We start from the raw sequence: 17,222 nt of genomic DNA on the forward strand, positions 1-17,222 counted from the left end.
AGTGACTTGTGATTAAGGGTCACCGAAGGGGTCCGCACAAGGGCACAGCCTTCTGGAAGGAGCCACAAGCCCAGTTCGGGGTTCCCTCTGGTGGTGGGAGAGCTCACAGGGGCCCTGGGCCCCCCACTGGCCCCCTGTGGACAGAGCGGCCAGAGCTGCACAGAGGTTGCCTTTGGTCACATGGGCTCACCTGCCTTCATACATCTGTGGCCACCTGCCGAGTGGCCTCCCAGGGTCTCTGTGCTGGCTGCTTCCCTGGCCTGTGTGCCCCAGGAGCCGTGTGGACAAGCTGCTATTCTTTCCTGCTGTGGGACCAGGAGGGCCCTGAGGTCCTTCCGGCTCCTGTGTTGCAAGTTTGCCGAAGCCACGGCAGGAGCAGAACATGCAGAGCCGGTTCCTGTGCATCAGGGGTGGGCACGACACCTGGTCTTAACAGATGAGGAAACAGGCACAGAGAGAGCCCAAGTGAGTCAGGAGGGCCCAGTGAGGGGTGAGCTGGGGTCAGACCCTTCCCCTCGGGCTGCAAGTACCAGTCCCTGCGCCCCCCAGCAGGACACACCCGATGTGCCTCCAAGTCTGTGAGCTGTACGCTTGGGCTTGAAGTTACAGGAAGAGTCCGGACATTTCCCAGACCGTCAAGGTCAAGTCACCCATGGAGTGCGCCCCCGAGGTATTCGGCCTTGTTCACTTGCTTCCTGAGCTCTGTCCACAACCCCCGTCGTCCCGTGCCACAGCAGCTCGGAGGGGACATCCATGCTTCCAGCGCCAGGTCACGTCGGACCCGAGCCCTGGGCTCACCGCGGTTCAGGTCGTAGAGATGCCTGTTTCCTCCTCCGACGAGGGCCAAGAGAACATCGCGTCGGTGTAGTCAGACCTCGAGAGGGACAGTGTCAGAGTGTCAGGAGTCGAGAAGTAAAGGCCGGAGGACAGACCCCCGGATGGGATGAAGGGGAACCCAGGCCTCCAGCCTTTCCTGCCGCCTTTCCCGTCCCAGGAACTTCCTCCGGAGAGCTGGGGCGCAGTCAGTGGGCCTCCGGGTGGCGCGGACGAGCCCCCTTGGGTCCCGTGCTTTCCTCCAGACCGTGGGGTGGCCCCCTGTGTTTGCACAAGAGCTCAGGGCTGTTTCTGGGGCTGGGGCCACGGAGGAGCAGCCTCGTGACAGAGAACCGTCCAGAGGGGCAGGCACGGGAGGGACCGACTCAGTGCAGGGCTGAGGGCTGAGTGCCTGTGCTCGGAATGACCCGTCTGTCTGTCTGTCTCTCCCCAGGTGGACAGCCCCTGCAGCTCGGGCAGCCCCTCTAAAGGGTTCTTCTCCAGAGGCCCCCAACACCGGCCCTCCAGCCCCGTGTCCGCTCCCGTGAGACCCAAGACCAGCCCTGGCTCTCCCAAAACCGTGTTCCCGTTCTCCTATCAGGAGTCCCCACCCCGCTCCCCCCGCCGCATGAGCTTCAGCGGGATCTTCCGCTCCTCGTCCAAGGATTCTTCTCCCAACTCCAACCCGTCTACCTCCCCCGGGGGCATCAGGTTCTTCTCCCGCTCCAGAAAAAGTAAGACATTGATGCTATTGATTCAGGTGGGTGCTGGGCTGCTGGGGACCTGACCTCCGAGGGCCGGTGGGGCACATGCCATTCACAGGGGCACCCAGGCCAGCCGGGGGGGTGTCGGTGACTTGGTGCCGAGTGCATGCGTCTTGTCTGTCCCCCAAGGACAGCGCTCTCTCCAGAACACGGTTGGTTTCCACCTGCCACTTTCTGCCTACACAAAGCCGTCGGTACGGGGGCAGCGCAAACATCCGTCCTCCCAGTGGGACTTGTAAGGACAGCTACATGAAACCTGGGCCCATAGGCTTCCCTGAAATCTGCACCCGCAGCAAGCCAAGCTTTGGCACATTCCCTGGGGCCAGAGGACCCAGACCTTGGTTTGCTCTGCCAGATGTGCTCCTCACTACCTGTGGCTTGGTTTTGTGGGGTTTGAATGGACCTGTTTCTGACAGATCCTGACTTTCTGTTTTGGGTGCTGGGCAGCTGGGGTTGATTTACTGGGGAAACAAGGGAAGGAAGAAAATGTGTGTTTAGGTGAGCACTCTTCACCCTCGTGAGTATCTGTGACTTAAGGACAAAATACTCCCAGTTGAGCACCGTTGATCATACCTGGGAGTGTAACGGACAAGCCGCAAAGTAGACAGAGCGGGTTTCCTCCTTCCCCGTGTCTTAGCACATCTCCCCACGCCATCTGAGTCTCCATGATGATTAGACAGCTCCTGTTTGGGACGGCAGGAATTTGGGAACCAAACTCGCCCTTTGGCGTGCAGTCGGTCGGTCGCCTTCCTTTTTTTTTCCAGATCGCGTGTTACACTCAGGACCCGCAGGATAAAGCAATACTTGATTGGCACGACCAAGGCACAGAGCACAGATTCAGTGTCCGGGGCTTAGGAGGAAAGGGCAGGGGCTCTCTCTTTCCTTTTCTGTGTGGAGTGGGGTATGGTTGCTGGTACCCCTGACGTCATCCCCCTAATGACTGACCCTAAGCGTCAATGCACAAAGGTCATGGGTCAGAGTGGCCCTTCAGCCACTGGGTGACATGCCATTGGGAATTAAGTCTACAAACCCAGTAGGGAGAGGGGAGTGTCCAGGCACTGATGTCCTAACGCTCTTGAGAGAGTTGAGGCTTCCTTGACCGAGATCGTGAAACTCTCAAATATCCTCTAAGAGGAGGGGATGCTGGGTGGGTCGACGTCAGGACGCCTTGTTTCACTGGTGGCATCACGCCTGTGTTGGTTATAACGGAACTACCTTGTATTAGCCTCCTGGGGCTGCCGTAACAACCGAGTGGTTCGAGCAACAGAAATGTAGACTGTCACAGTTCTGGAGGCCGGAAGTCCAAATTCAAGATGCCACTCGAATGGCAAAGGTGCTTCTCCCTCTGAAGGGTCTCAGGGAGAATCTATTCCACGTCTTTCTCTTGGCTTCTGGTGGTGCCGGTAACCCGTGGTCCCCGTTGCCTTAGAGCAGCGTCACTCCAATCCCTGCCTCTCCCTCCATCTTCGAACGGCATCTTTCCTTCGTGTGTCTGTGCCGTGGGTCTCCGCTCCACTTCTTGTAAGAGCTAAGTCTCGGATTAGCAGACCGTTCTGCTCTAGTATAGTCGCATCTTGTCTTAACGGATTACGTCTGCAGTGTTACCCATTCAAAAAGTTCACATTCTGAGGCTCCCGGAAAGGCATGAGTGGAGAGGACACTGTCTAGGCCAGTCCATGGGTCACATAGGAAAAGCCAAGATGTACGGTTCACGTCAAGGGCTGGGAATGGAGAGGATCTGTGGGTGGAGACGGGCCAGCCTGTGAAGGCCAGGGTCATTTCTGAAGGCGGAAGGGAGCCGCCAAGACACGGAGTTTGGGAGAGTGGTGAGTTGGGTGGTGGTGCTGGGCTGGCCCTGCAGCTCCCTGGGAAGCAGAAGGCCATGCTGCCTTTTTCTGTTTGGCATTTTAAAGGGCTCTTCAATGTTCTTGGCCAGAAAATCCTGTTTCCAGGGTCTGTCTTCTAAGATGATATGGAGTATCCATAACTTGTCAAGGCTCTTCTCTACCATCTGGCCAGGCAGCTGTAGACTGAGCTCGGGGAGGCTCTGGTTGGCTCCAGCTGCTTGTGAAAACAAGCATTGATCAGGTGGGGCTGGGCGCTTGGCTTCTGCACAGGAGCTCCCTGGGAGGGGAGGCTCAGACCAGAGTAGGCCGGTCCCAAGACCCATGCTCTTGACCCTGGACCACTGAGCCCAGGACCATGGATATTCCCCAAGTGGAAGCCCATCCTGCCAGGCCCTGTCATTAATGAAGGTCGGTTTCCTGGCGGGAGGGGTGCCCTACTGGGCCGGGAGGAGGGTCGCCTGGGCTCCCTGCTGCCTGGTCTGCAGATGTGCTCGCAGGGGGCGTGCTTGCAGAGTGTGCCGTCTGCTGCCTTCCCGCCTACTTGAATCAGTTCCTGGATCCAGGGCCCCAGACCGTGTGTTGCTCCCCGCTGCCCCGGTACGGGTTTCGCATGATGGAGCCTGAGAGTAATGTCTCTCATCAGTCTGCGTGGAGGGTCTTTATGAGAAACAGCCCGTGAGACCCACGGTGTCCCCTGGAAGAGCATCGCAAAGACGTCGTTCGTTCCCCAAGGCCCCTGGGAGACATTTCCTGTCCAGCCTTGGTGCTGAGAAGAGCTGAGCTTGCGAGCGATCGGGTTTTTTTGTCTGTGATGGACACTGACCGTGTAACAGCTCTGTGGCCTGCTGGACGTCTCGAGCTGCCTCTGTACGAGGGGCGGAAAGCGGGCTTCTCTAGCCTCATTTCTGAATCGAATTTTGGTCCCCATCCTTCTTTCATACCACTTTTTTTTTAAAAAAAAAAAACAAGGAAAACAACTCATTGGAAGGATTTGGGGGTATTTATAGGATTCAAAGAAGAGCTGACTGCTGGGGACTCAGGAAGGAAGGGGACCGGGCTGGCTGTGGGGGCCTTGGCAGCGAGAGTGCGCGGATCTTTCCATGAGATCCAGAGACTTCATTGTCTCTGTGTCTCTCCTCTTGCCACGCGGAAGTCATTATAGGATACCTGATTCGCCCAGTCAGGGTCTCTGAACCGGCTGGTTGTGGGGGGAGGGGCAGATCCTGCAGCAAGACTAGAATGACCCATGACCCACCCCCCCACCCCACCCCAGACATGGGCAGGAAGTTCCCAGAGAAGAGCCCAACAGGCAGCTCTCACACTCTACTCTCCCAGTGCCCGGCATGCGGGCGGGTACACAGCGTTCCTTTGGGGGCTCCATCCCGTCACTCTATGTACACTTGTAAGTGTGCACACCACTCCCTCCGTAGGCGGCAACCCTGCGTTGTGTCCGACCAGCACAAGGAAGGATGTTTTCCAAGTCCTGCCTCTCGAGGCCAGGCCCATTTCTCCTGGAGTTCTGGCTGCAGCCTGTCTTTCTATCGGGTGACTTAGGCCCCACAGGGCGGACCTAGAATCTGAAGGTTCAGCAGCTCCCCGGGTGGCACGGATGTGTAGTCGAGCTTGACGAGCACCGTCATCAAGGATCGGGGCAAAGGAAGGAGTCGGAGAGAAGTCATGAGCGCGGTCCTCTTCAGACGCTCTGAGAACAAGAAAGGGAATGCAGGTGGGAGCTACGGATCCCGATGCCACATCTGGCCTTGGGACCAGCGATTCCCAGGTTGGCTGGTGTTTGTGGCCCAGGGAAGAGAACCAAATCTTGCTTCTAGAAGGATCCATCCCATGGAGGACCTGCTAGTGAGGCACGGCTGCTACCTCCCACTCCCTCTGCTCTGCTGATCCAGTGGCGTGTGGATTCGAGGCATGTCTTGGGGACTCTGGGTTTTTATCATACTCCCTCCAGCCCCACTGTAGCCCCAAACATAATTCTCATGATGGTCAAGGTCTAATCCCACCCAAAACAATCATCCACTCTTCTGCCCCGTCTTCTAATAACAGTGGTGGGCAAACCAGAGTCCGGGGACAAAATCTGACTGGCCACCTGTTGTTACAAATAAAGCTCTGTTGAAAACAGTCACGCCTGTTTGGCTCTTTGGACTGTGACTGCCATCATGTTGCAGCCGTAGGATCTGGTCCGCAGAGTCTGAAGTGTTTGGACCGAGCTACCGTCTAGTAGCACCAGAAGTCCAAAGCAATCATGCGGCAGGAGAAGCTTCCAGAAGGGTGAAGCTTTATCTTCAAAGGGGTTTTTAGAACTGAATCTTGCCTTTGGAGACGAGCAAAAGAAAGCCCGGTCAATATGTTCATGAACTCAAATAATAAGATTGAAGTTTTTTAAAATAATAAAATAATTTTGCACAGTCAGCAAGGACCTCAAGAGTGGCTTCGTGTCATGTCACTAAACTTCGCTTTCTAATTGTTGTCATTACAAATATTACGCCTAACAATCACAAATAACGACAAATGCTTTACCCTGTCTCCTGAGTGCGTCCTTCCTGACAATTACTTTAGTCCTTGTGTAAGACTCTATAAAGTGACTTTTTACCATTTTTATCAAAATAAAAACTGAGCCACAGAGAGGGTACGTCATGGAGCGAAGGCCCACACAGCTGGTACGTGGTAGAACCAAGATTTGAACTCAGGTGGTCTGAGTTGAACTCCCCAATCTACTTTTTTTTTTTTTTTTTAATGAATAGGTACAAATAATTTCTCATTCTTTTTTTTTTTTTAAAGATTTTTATTTATTTATTTATTTGACAGAGAGTTCACAGTAGACAGATAGGCAGGCAGAGAGAGAGAGAGGGAAGCAGGCTCCCTGCTGAGCAGAGATCCCGATACGGGACTCTATCCCAGGATCCTGAGATCATGACATGAGCCAAAGGCAGCGGCTTAACCCACTGAGCCACCCAGGCGCCCCACAATCTACTTTTAACCCAGAGGCGAAGACTCTGCTGGAAGGAGAAGATTTTAGGAATCTCTAAGCCAATAGTCGGACAACAGCCAGCCATTTAGAAGAGAGGAAAAGAGAAGGGTTTCCTTGGAGATTCCTTACACCAAAATAATTTCCATCTGGAGCAAAACTGTATGTTATTCACATGTCCCCCAAAATGGAAAAATATAGTCTTGGGGTGTCAGGCCTTTCTTTTGTAAAGGGTGAAAAAATGGGAATGTAAACGCGAGTGAACATCACACCTTTCTCACCATCGCTGGAAGTCGGTAGGTTGGATGCTCAGAGCATCCGGATGGTGGTCTGGGTAGAGAAGAGCTGGGGGGTCTGTCTGAGAGAAGGTAGGGCGCATTCAAGGGAGAAGTGCGTACGTCCGTGACGGGTGGTCCGATGAGTGAAGTCAAGGCTCCAGAAGGTGCGTCTGAGTCGGGCAGGACGTGGGAGTTCTGGTAGTGAGACCAGAGACTGCAGCCCAGTCACGGTGCTGGGTCGGACGGAAGAGAGGAAGGACACAGGTACAGGGGGTTCCCGTGTTCAGGGAAGACCACCGCACCCCCGGCTCCCACCTGCCTCTTCACGCCACCTCTTTGGCAGGGCCTTCCTCTGGGGCCTGCACAAAATCAGCACATTCTGCACATTACATGCTTCTTCTCCACAGCGAGTGCTGTGAACGGACTGGTTCCCTTGGCTGCCTTTCCCAGAGGAATGTAAGCTCTCCGAGCGGAGGGGCTCTTCGGTCCTAGGCTCCTTTCTCAGCGTCTTGATCAGCGCCTGGCACTAGCGGGCGTCCAGCAACCCCAGTACCCTCCGTCCACCCCTGAGTCCACCCATGTGCTCAGCTCTCAGGCTCGGGCTCGGGCTCCTTCTGAATGTGGGGCGTTGGCCGTGTTCACCGAGAAGTAAGCACGACTCTCTCGGCAACGATAAAGGACAGACAAGACGATGCACTGCGTCAGAATAAACGCTTCAGAAACACAGACATGAACAGAAGCAGAAGCTCCCTCTCCACCAAAGGCAGGAGGTCTCCCTCTCACCTTCGCACAAAAGAGAGCTTGCCGCTAAAACCGAATTCCTGCTCCTGGCAGCCCACCAGCTGCTCCACACGGTCGTGGACACCGACCCACCCATCGGGCCTCGCCCTCCGCCTCCCGGGAAGGTTGAGGTCGGATCCCAGCCCTGCCTCCGTGAGGGACGAAGCTGCCGACCCACCAGCCTGCAGCTGCTTTCTCTGCTGCTGGTCCTGGCCGGCGGTTTCACAGAGGTGACCTTCCCACAGGCCCTGGTGAGTGGAACTTGCGTCTGAAATTGCTGTTTATTAGAGTTCCTGGTGGTACGTGAATCTCCTGCAGGCTCTGGACATGACCACCCGTGTTAGGAAGGCCCTGAATCCGGCGGCAAATCCACGGGCAGCAGCAGGCGTGCGGGCCAGAGAAATGGGGCTCATGTAGGAATTAAGGTCAAGTTACCAGGCAAGGGCTCGGTGGAGAATCAGATGAGATAAACCCTCTATTTCAGGTAGATTGCTAAAATAGAGGTAGATTTTTAAAATCTCTCTGTAGTGGGAGGATTATTAAAAAGTACCAGTTCATTTTAGTCCTTACAATAATTTCTGTGGGTTTATCTGTGTCCCCACAAAAGAGACAGTTTGAGGTCCTAACCCCCCCCAAAATCCCTGAATGTGACCTTATTGAAATAAAGCTGCTATGGATGTAACGAGTTAAGAAAAAGTCATCCTAGAGGTGGTGGGGGCCACGTCCGACATAATTCGTGTTTTGTAAGAAGAGGGGGACACGGTGGGAGGAAGGCCGAGATGGGGGAGATGTGTCTCGAGCCGAGGAGCCCCAGGGGTTGCCAGAGGCACCAGAAGCTGAAAAGCCAAGGAAAGATCCCCCCCAGGTTCAGAGGCCGTGGGGACCTGCCGGCCTTCATTTCAGACTCCTGACCCACACGCTGTGATTTTCTGTGTCGCTGTGACCCTTCCAGGGGACAGCGATGCCATTTCACAGATAGGAAACAGGTGTTCGTGTCACGTTTGGCTCGTGATCTGTACATCACAGGAACACTTTTGTGTGTGTGGGGGGGGGGGGTGTTACCACAGGGCTCAGATGCCCTCACTCTGGGGAGGAAGGAGGCCGGTCCTGAGGCCAGTTCCTCGTGGGTGATTGTCAGGAGAGCCGTTTCAGCAGCAGGAAAGGGAAGGAGAGCGTGTGACCTGGCCAAGGACCGAGTTGGAGATATCTTGTGAGTCCGAAGGGAAGGGGACATGTGAGCTGGAAGGGAAGGGGAGTGAAGGGTGGCCACGCCCGGTGCCCAGTCGTGGCGCGAGCTCCTCTGCTTCTCCCAGCCCCTCCCTGAAGCTGGGTTGGGCCCACAGTGCTGGGGCCAGATCTAGGTCCTCGGTGGGGAGAGCAGCCCAGAGCCAGCTGCCTCCCCGTGGGGACTGGTGACCTGACCAAAAGAAACCTGTTTTATGTCGAACCACTGAGAACCTGGGGCTTATTTCTTGCCGTAGCCTTGCTGAGCCTATCCTGGCAAAGCAAGGTAGACTAGTAGAAATGGATGGATTGGGGCTCAAGGAAGTTTTGAGTCGGTCTGTTTGCCTCAAGATAGGAGAGATGAACACATTCTCAGGCCGAGAAGCAAGCAGCTGATGGGGGGACTCCTGAAACACACAGACGGGTCCTGAGGGGCGGGGACACGAGCCTGCGTCCATCTCTGGTGGTGGTTTCTGTTCTCCCTTAGACTGCTGGGTTTTTGCTCTGGGGACACCTGTTTGTCCTCATGGCCCCAACAAGGCTGCCTGCCCCGTCAGAGCTGCCATTACTCAGCGTCAGCCCTCTGGGCCTCTCTGGGTTGTTCCGGGCTTGGCACCGCTAGTGTGTGGATGTCCCTTTGGCACCATGAAGGCCACACCATTCAGCAGCGCGCTTTTTGTGCAGACTCAAGTTCAGATCTACACCCGGAGCCTGCATGTGCCCCACGGCACCCCTGCAAGACAGCTGCTTATCCTGGATTCAGGGGCCCTGCACAGGGTTGCCAAGCTCAGGGGTGGCATTGGTGCATGTGAGCTGGTCGGCCCCGAACACGGTTGGGTGCTAAGCAAGGTTTGACCCGTCCCTTTCCTGAGGACACCTGGATTGTTCTCCTCAGAACCCATCGGCCCCTCTGACCTCACTGAGTTTAGTCTACCTCTCAGTGGTGGCTCCTTTGTGGGGCCCTGAGGAGCTGCCACAGTCTTCCCTCTGCCTATTTGGTCCTTAAACATACACATATATTTGAGAGCATCTGCACGCATCTGTGTAAACACCGTCAGATAGCTAAGCCCCCTTCAGCCATTAGACACAGTCTTCGAAATGTTTTTCTGCCTATCGCTGAGATCATCTCCAGCTCTGGAGACACAGACAGGCGGCCATGATGCTCTTGGCTCCTGTGTGCAGCCCCTTCCTCGTATCTTTTCTGCCCACCCTCCCCACCAGTCCCTCAGTCCCTCCTTCTCCTTACCAGGTGTTGGCGGACTCTGACAACCCATCTGACGAGTGCTCCCCCTTTCTTCATAACAGAGCCTGGTTTTATTCAGGATCCAGGCCAGGGCAGGACTTATCACTGGTCTAGTTCGGTTGGAATTAGCCCTTTCCCATTTGGGGAAATGTCTGGTTTCGGGATTACTGGCCTTGAGGTGAACCAGGGACCTATGTCTTGCCAACAAAATATAAGGAGAACTCTTCAAAGGATCAAAAAGTCATCTCCCCCAACAAAAAGAGATACATGAGGACTAACTCCTTGTCCTTACTTGGACTGTGGTGTGAGGATGTGGTTTCCAGAGCTATGGTGGCCATCTTGTGACCATGGCCCCCATGCAAGATGGCGGAACAGGAAGGTGGGCGTGGAATCCTCACGGTGGTGTGCGTCACAGAGCTCAGTGTTCTAGGTAATAGACGTCCCTGTTGTTCAGTCTCTTTTAAGTTGTATTTTTCTGTTACATTTCATTAAAGGATCCCGGCTGATACACATTTCTTGACAGAGGTGAGATTCGTCCAGATTGGGCAACCAAAGGAAAGCTGGAGGGGCTAATCGGGAATATTCCAGATGGAGGGCTGGGAGAGGGAGGAGAACTGGAGCACAGACAGCCTTGGGTTTTCCTCCTGTGCTATGGAGAAAAACAGAGCAGGTTACAAGGGCCCATGGGGGGGTGGGGTGCTGTTTTGTGCAGGAAGGTGAGGGGAGAAGCAGTCCTGTAAGGGGACCGTGACGGCTTGAGACAGAGGGAAAACGTAGTGCGGACTAGCAAAAGCCTCACTATATGTGTCTGTTCCCAGCCTTTTTTCCTCCCAAAGTCGAAGTCGACGTCAGTAAGCAGGTGAGCGAGCTCATCAGGTAGACTTTTGGCAAGGTCTGATTTTTAGGTCTGAGTTCTGCCTTCTGTAAATTCATCTTCTCTGTGAGCCCCTCCTTCCACCCTTTCCTTTAAAAAGAAAAGTTTACTTTTGACAAGTTCCTCCATAACGATGGATGCCTGCAGCGGCTCTGAAGGGCTGGCCTCCTCGCCCACAGCCCGAGTCCCAGGGCAGCTGGTCCGCCTGCCACCACAGCAGAACAAAGTCTGTCTGTATGAATCTCTCCCACATTCAAGACGAGATGGGCTTAATAGGTGCCCTCCTTTTGCCTTTGTATCCCGAATGCTCCTTTGAACCTGGTTTTCCAGAGAAAAATGTGGGGGTGGTTTCCCGGCTTTGTGGCCAAGTGACCACGAGGGGGCGATAGAGCCCCGCGTGCTGAGCCTTCTGCCCCGGCAGGTGGGCCTGGAGCCAGCACCGTCCGGGCCTGGTTCTCCCGGCGGGGACGTCCACCTTCCAGTGCGCCTGATGTTACCGCGCAGACGGGTGGACCTCACACCTGACCAGCCCCGCCGGGGCTTTGAAAGTGGGGGGCGGGGGTCTTCTCACATTGACTTCATCTGTTCGGTCAGTGTTTAAAGAGAATCTGCCGCACCCTGGGGACACAGGCAGGACGAGGGAGTTCCTGCCCTGGCGGGGGTTACCGTCTAGGGAGGAGAGAGCGGGAGCCGTATGTGTCGTGCGTCCAGCCATGTTGCATGGTACCGAGAATAACGGGGAGAGGGTGAGGGTTGGACGGTGCTGCTCTGGGCTGGACGGCGGAGGGGGGCTCTGAGCGGGTTTGGGACGGAGCCAGGCGATGGGGGGGGGGGGGGGGGGGCGGCCGAGCCCAGCAGCGGGAGGAGCGGTGCGAATGTCCCCGGCAGGGGCAAGCGCTGTCTGGCTAGGACTGAGTGGGGAGGGAGAGGGCAGGGCGGTCAGAGAGGTGGGCGAGGCCTTGCCGGCCAGGCCCGGATCCCGGGTTTGCACGGGGTGATCCTTGCATGGGGTGATCCGCGATCCCATCAGCACCTGTGGCTGAGGGTATGTCTTGCACTCGGGAGCACTGGGTCGGCGACTGGGCAGGGAGAGTGGGGGACCCGCTGGGGGCCGTTGGAATAGACCCGGAGATCAGTTCTGGGGACCTCCGGCCTCCCTGGAGACCTCCTGGAGCGCTGCCACCTCCAGAAAGCCTTCCCTGATTGTGCTTGCCACGAGCAGCTCCCAGAGCTCTGAAGTCTCAGTGTGGCTTTCCGTGTCTGCGCCGTCTGGGTTCCCTTGTGGTACGCGTCTGCTACCTTCTGTCTGTGGGGCGATCGTGTGTATGATGTTTCTCGTGCTTGCCTCTTCCCCACGCGTTCCCGGCCCCCTCCCGGCCCCCATGCCACTTAGCGCCTTAAGCAACATGGCCCCTGAGGCCTCAGGTTGTCGCCCTCCCAGAGAAGAGCTCAGGCTTACGGGCCGAGAGTGCTCTCCGGTGAGCGGGTGTGTCTGGGGAGATCATGAAGGCTGTGGCAACCTGCAGGGAAAGGGCTGCCCTCCCCACTCCGTGAAGAGGCAAAGTCCTCTGGGGGGACCTGGAGCTCCCTTTCCTGTCCTGTTCCTCTCGTGAGCTCCCGGCTCTGAGAGCTGCGGCACCTTATCCTTTCCCCCACCCTCAGACCAAAACTAACTTTGGGAAGGGTCTGACAGAAGTGTTCAGACTAAGGTGGGCATGATAGGAGTTAAAGGTTACGTATTTCTCGGGTTGTTGACACATTTAGCCTGTAACTGAGGGGGAATTTCTTGCACCAAAACCGGACTTTTTTGGAAGCAGTTGTCTTCCCAGAGCCCTAAGGCTGTGCAGGGATGGCTCTCGGCGACTTGCATAGGGTGGCATTTTGCCAGCTGTACCCGCCTCCCCACTGAGCTAAGAAATGGTATCTTGTCCTACGTGGACAGCCGGTCACACCAAGTGACCACTACCGACAGAAGTCAGCCCTGCCAGGCACTAGAACATTATCTTGGTCCCGTTAGAAAAAAGCATTGAAAATCGCTGACCTGGACAGCCACCTACTCTGATTACACTGACGGCTACTCAAGGTCATGACCACAGTATCTGCAGGAAGGGCTAAGAGGAGAAGGTGGTGGACGGATCCTGGCACCCGGGGAGTTTGCATCAGCCTGGTGGGAGGAACTTACAGCTCGGGGACCATGACGAGGCCAGCAGCCTCATCACGGAGTGGTTTGGAATGTCTTTGACTGCAGACCCCAGCCAGAGACCCTTTTTATGCTATAACACAGCACACACGCACTTACGATAGAAAGCCGTTTCTCAGGAAACAGTACTGACCCTGGCCTGTGTGTTCTATTTCCAGGGCGAAGGCTCGGTTCTAAAAGCAAGCTTTCTCTGCCCCACACAGCTGGTCTCCTGGTGGGGCGGGGCTGCGGGGGGGCATTCTGGAAGACACCGCCGTAGATGGCCATAACCCGCAGGATGGTGCGGAATGCCTGCGCAGGGAGTCCGGCCAGGAACATTTAGGGCACGAGGATCAGTGGGGTGGAAGGAAGCGCGGGGGTTTGGCCAGAGGTGTGCAATGCTAGACGTTCGAACTTTCTGTTTCTAAGACCGGCTCACCACTGAGACCGAGGTCACAGGCACTTTGAACACCCAAAATAAATGTCGTGTTCTGTCCGTACGTAAACGCCGAAATCCCACCACGGATGACTGTCCTGGAGCAGGTCATTTATAGCCCCGTGCTTCAGACCGGCCCCTCGTCCGCGGACCTGGATCAAAGGATGCCATGACAGCCGCTTGAAATTCACAGGAGCGTTCCAGAGAAGTTTGTTTAACTTGGAAACCTCCTGGCCCTTTCACACCATGTCTGTCTTGGATCACAGACAGCTCCTCCTTTCTCTCCCGGCAACTCGAGTTTATTTTTCAAATAAAAGTTTGTTTTCCGTAAAATGCCAGAGGTTTTGTACTGTGTGCAGAGAAATGAACTTTAATTTAGAGCCTCAAGTCTCTGATTCACATGCCAAGGGCTTCCCGGTGCCGAGAAGCTCCCTGCCCGGGCGTGCGTGCAGAGCCGGCCAGGCCCAGGCGGCCCTCCAGCCTGCGAGCGCCCGGGGTCTGCTGCGCCCGCGCGGGGAGAGCGCCCAGACAGTGACTTGTGTCCCCCAGGCCGTGGGTCTGGACCTCGAGGTTGGTGTCTTTGCGGTACATTGGTGTCTGTTGGTGTCTGTGCTGAGCATTTTCGGGAATCTGTTGACATTACATGTCCCTCAGGGTCCCTGCGTATTTGCCATGGGGCCCTGCAGGGCTGTGTGGTTGTAAAGGTGAGTAGGAGAGGGGAGGGGAGGAGGGCAGCCCGGGGCGGGACGCGCAGGCATGACCTGTGGGAGCTGGGACTGGGGGCCCGGAGGGGATGCACCCACAGCCAGACCTGCCACCCAAGGCCCCTCCTGTGCCCTAGCTGGAAGTCAGCCAAGAGGGGACCTGGGGCCTCACGGCTGCAGGGGCAGCATGCTGTGTGCCCAGCAGATGGGGCCGGGGACCCACCAGGAGTGCGGGTGAGGACCCACAGTGAGGTGCCAGCGCTGAGGGACGGCCCGCTCTGCTGATGCATCCAGGCGCACCCCTGTAGCACTGGGGTGACAGCAAGCTGAGAGGTTCTCAGGGGAAGCTCTGTGACGCCTCCACTGAAAGGAGTCAACTCTAGGATGCCCTTGATGTGTGGTCTAGCCGCCACTTCCCCGTGTGCAGATCCCCGAGTTTGCCGATTGCTTGCAGGGCATCCTTTGCGGGGCTGGTTTTGCACCTCGCTCTCAGAGCGGGTCCCGGGACCTGTGCGGCTGGTGTCCACGCCGCAGCAGCGAGAGGCCCAGGAGGCGGAGGGCGGCTCAGCCAGCCATCCGCACACAGCCTTTCCTAGACGCTGAGGGTACGCAGTGAGCAGCGAAATTTTGCCCTGCAACACGCTGGAAGGGGCTCTAAAACTCTCCCTTCCCAGCCACGCTCTCGGACAGACAGACACTGGCTTCTCCCCGCCCCGACCCCAACCAGACGGTTCTCACCTTTTTCACAGTCTCCCAGATTCCTGCTGCCCCTCTCGCCCCTGCCTCTGACTCCTGGGACCTGACTTCCTCTCCTTCCACACATTTTCTTCTCACACGGCAGCTCGTCCTTCAGACTCTCTGTCTGTGTGGCCCTCTTCCTGCCCGGGTTGGACGCAGGGAAGCTCCCGGAGGCCCAGGAGCACAGACAGGGCCCTCATCACGGGGTTAGGCAGGGCCGGTGTCAGGTGGAGTCTGGGCGGGCTCTTCCCGACACAGGTGGGAACACCAAGGACTGTCCCTCCACTGCTCCAGGAACCCCCTTGGGCCTGGGAGGCCCCGACAGCCCAGGAACAACCCCTTGGCATATGGTGGGGGACATACACATATTACAATGGAAAAGGATACAAAGTGTTAAAGTTGCAGAACTGTTAAAGCGAGTGGTGTGAATGTGGGGGTGAGCCCTGGGCAGGACGTCAAGGGGCCTCGGACCCTGTGGGGGCCACCTGGCTGCTGGGGAGATGCTGGAAAGAGAGGGTCTTCTCAAACTGGAGCTGGCGCATGTTTTCTGCACGAGGCCAGATGGCAAGCGTTTCAGGCTTTGTGGGCACCTGGTGTGTCTTGCAGAAACTCAGCCCCAGACAGTGTAAATTGCATTCTGATAAATCTTTACTTATAAAAGCAGGTGGCCAGCAGGGTCGCGTCCCCCGTTTTTTAAAACATAAACCTGATTATCTCATCCCCTTTTCAACAGCCCCCCAACCCTCCCCACCACACTCACGTCGAAAGGTCCTCCACACCCCTGCCCTGGGCTGGCTCTGAGCCCATCTCCCTGCACATCCCCGGCCTCTGATGCTCGCGGTTTCAGTGACGGATGCCATGCTGTGCCTCCGGCTTCCCCTTCAGGAAGGAGGCACTCGGTCCCCGTGCTGCTGGCTTCGCCCACAACAGAGAGCCATCAGACACAGGGTCCGGCCCCTTCCTGAGCTGGCCCCGGGTCCCGCGATCAGAGAGGCCGTTTGAGTGAAAGAAGGCGGACGGGAGTGGATGAACAAATGAATGGACCAGGGAAGCCAGAAGGACCGGTGGGCTCTGAGCCGGTGCCTGAGCCGGGAGAAGGCTGAGGGGGGCCGTGAGCCAGGGCCCGGCTCTCCCCCGGGCTTGCTGTGCGCAGACGTACCACACGCTGCCAGGATACGGAGCTCCACGGGCTTTACCCTGTGCCTGGCTGGGTGCGATCTCCCCCGGCCGCGCCCCGTCCCCAGACCTCCCCTGAGCCGCCCTGGCTCGCAGGCCGCTGCTGGAGCCTTCTGGATCGGGGCAACTGCTGAGACTGAATCCTGGGGCCCTGCCGACTTCAGAAAAACGTGACTCATCTCGCCTACCCACAAAGAAAGGAAAAGTATGTGTGGCATCCAAGTTTCCTGAAAAGTTCAGCCAACGCATTGCAGAGCTATGCGGCCGCCTGGCACGGGGTGCGGGTCCCCTGGGAGAGCGCCCTCTGCTGGCGATCATGCCGGCGTCCCCGAAAGGTGTCTGCGAGGGCGCCGGCCGGGCGGCAGGGTGGCAGGGTGTTCTCAGAACGGGCGGTGGTTATTATTTGGGAGAAGCCAAGGGGAGGTTTCCAGAAGATTCTCCTTTCCCTCAGAGAGCTGCAGAGCTCTCCCGTGCTCTAAGGGCCTGCTTGGGCGATCGTGGGACAGAGTGGAGGGAGATGCTAGTGAACTCTGCGTTCTTGCCCTGCTGCTTTATTTCTGAATTCCTTTTTAAAAATAGCCTCTCATTTTGGCAATTTCAAGCTCACAGAAATGTCGCAAAAAGAGTACAAAGAATGCTCGTGTCCCCTTTGTCCCGATCCCCTGGCGTAACCATCTTCCCGAATTGGCTCCTACCCGCCCCCAAATACATAAATATGCGGGTGTTTATGTAAAATCTGAACCGTCAAGAATCAGTCGTAGCATGAGGTCCTTTTTACCCCTAAATCCTTCCACGTGTATTTCACAAAAACAAGCACGTCCTCCAAAGTCGAGTTTAATGACCAAACTCGGGAAATTAACATGAATTTGCTGAACTACAGGCTTTTCTCCCCATTCACAGATTATCTCAGTAGCATCATATTTGGGGAGAGGAAATGCCCAGTCACGCATTGCCTGTGATTCTCGTTTCTCCCAACATGTCTTAATCCAGAGAAGCCCTCAGTCTTGTCTCTCATGAGCTCAGGATCTACCAAGACCCCGGACCCGTTACTGGGCAGACTTAGCCTCCTTCAGGGTTTGCCTGACGCATCCTTACAATTAGATCCGGGTTTGCTGGGTGGGCGCGACAGGGCCACACGTCTCGTGCCCCGGCTGGTGTCTCGGCGGGAAATGCGTGATGTCCCTCG

At 56.5% G+C, this 17,222-nt stretch overlaps 1 protein-coding gene across 3 annotated transcripts in view; it reads left to right on the forward strand.

Annotated features, from left to right (window-relative positions):
* Positions 1-17,222, forward strand: part of PRKAG2 (protein kinase AMP-activated non-catalytic subunit gamma 2) — a 245,234-nt gene that overhangs the window by 78,216 nt on the left and 149,796 nt on the right. For all 3 annotated transcript variants that reach the window (XM_059396064.1, XM_059396065.1, XM_059396066.1), the window contains exon 3: positions 1,268-1,547. In XM_059396064.1, coding sequence (XP_059252047.1) covers positions 1,268-1,547 — 280 coding nt within the window. The remainder of the gene's footprint in view (positions 1-1,267; positions 1,548-17,222) is intronic.

This window comes from Mustela nigripes, chromosome 4, assembly GCF_022355385.1.
Source record: "Mustela nigripes isolate SB6536 chromosome 4, MUSNIG.SB6536, whole genome shotgun sequence".
In the NCBI taxonomy this organism is placed as follows: domain Eukaryota; kingdom Metazoa; phylum Chordata; class Mammalia; order Carnivora; family Mustelidae; genus Mustela; species Mustela nigripes.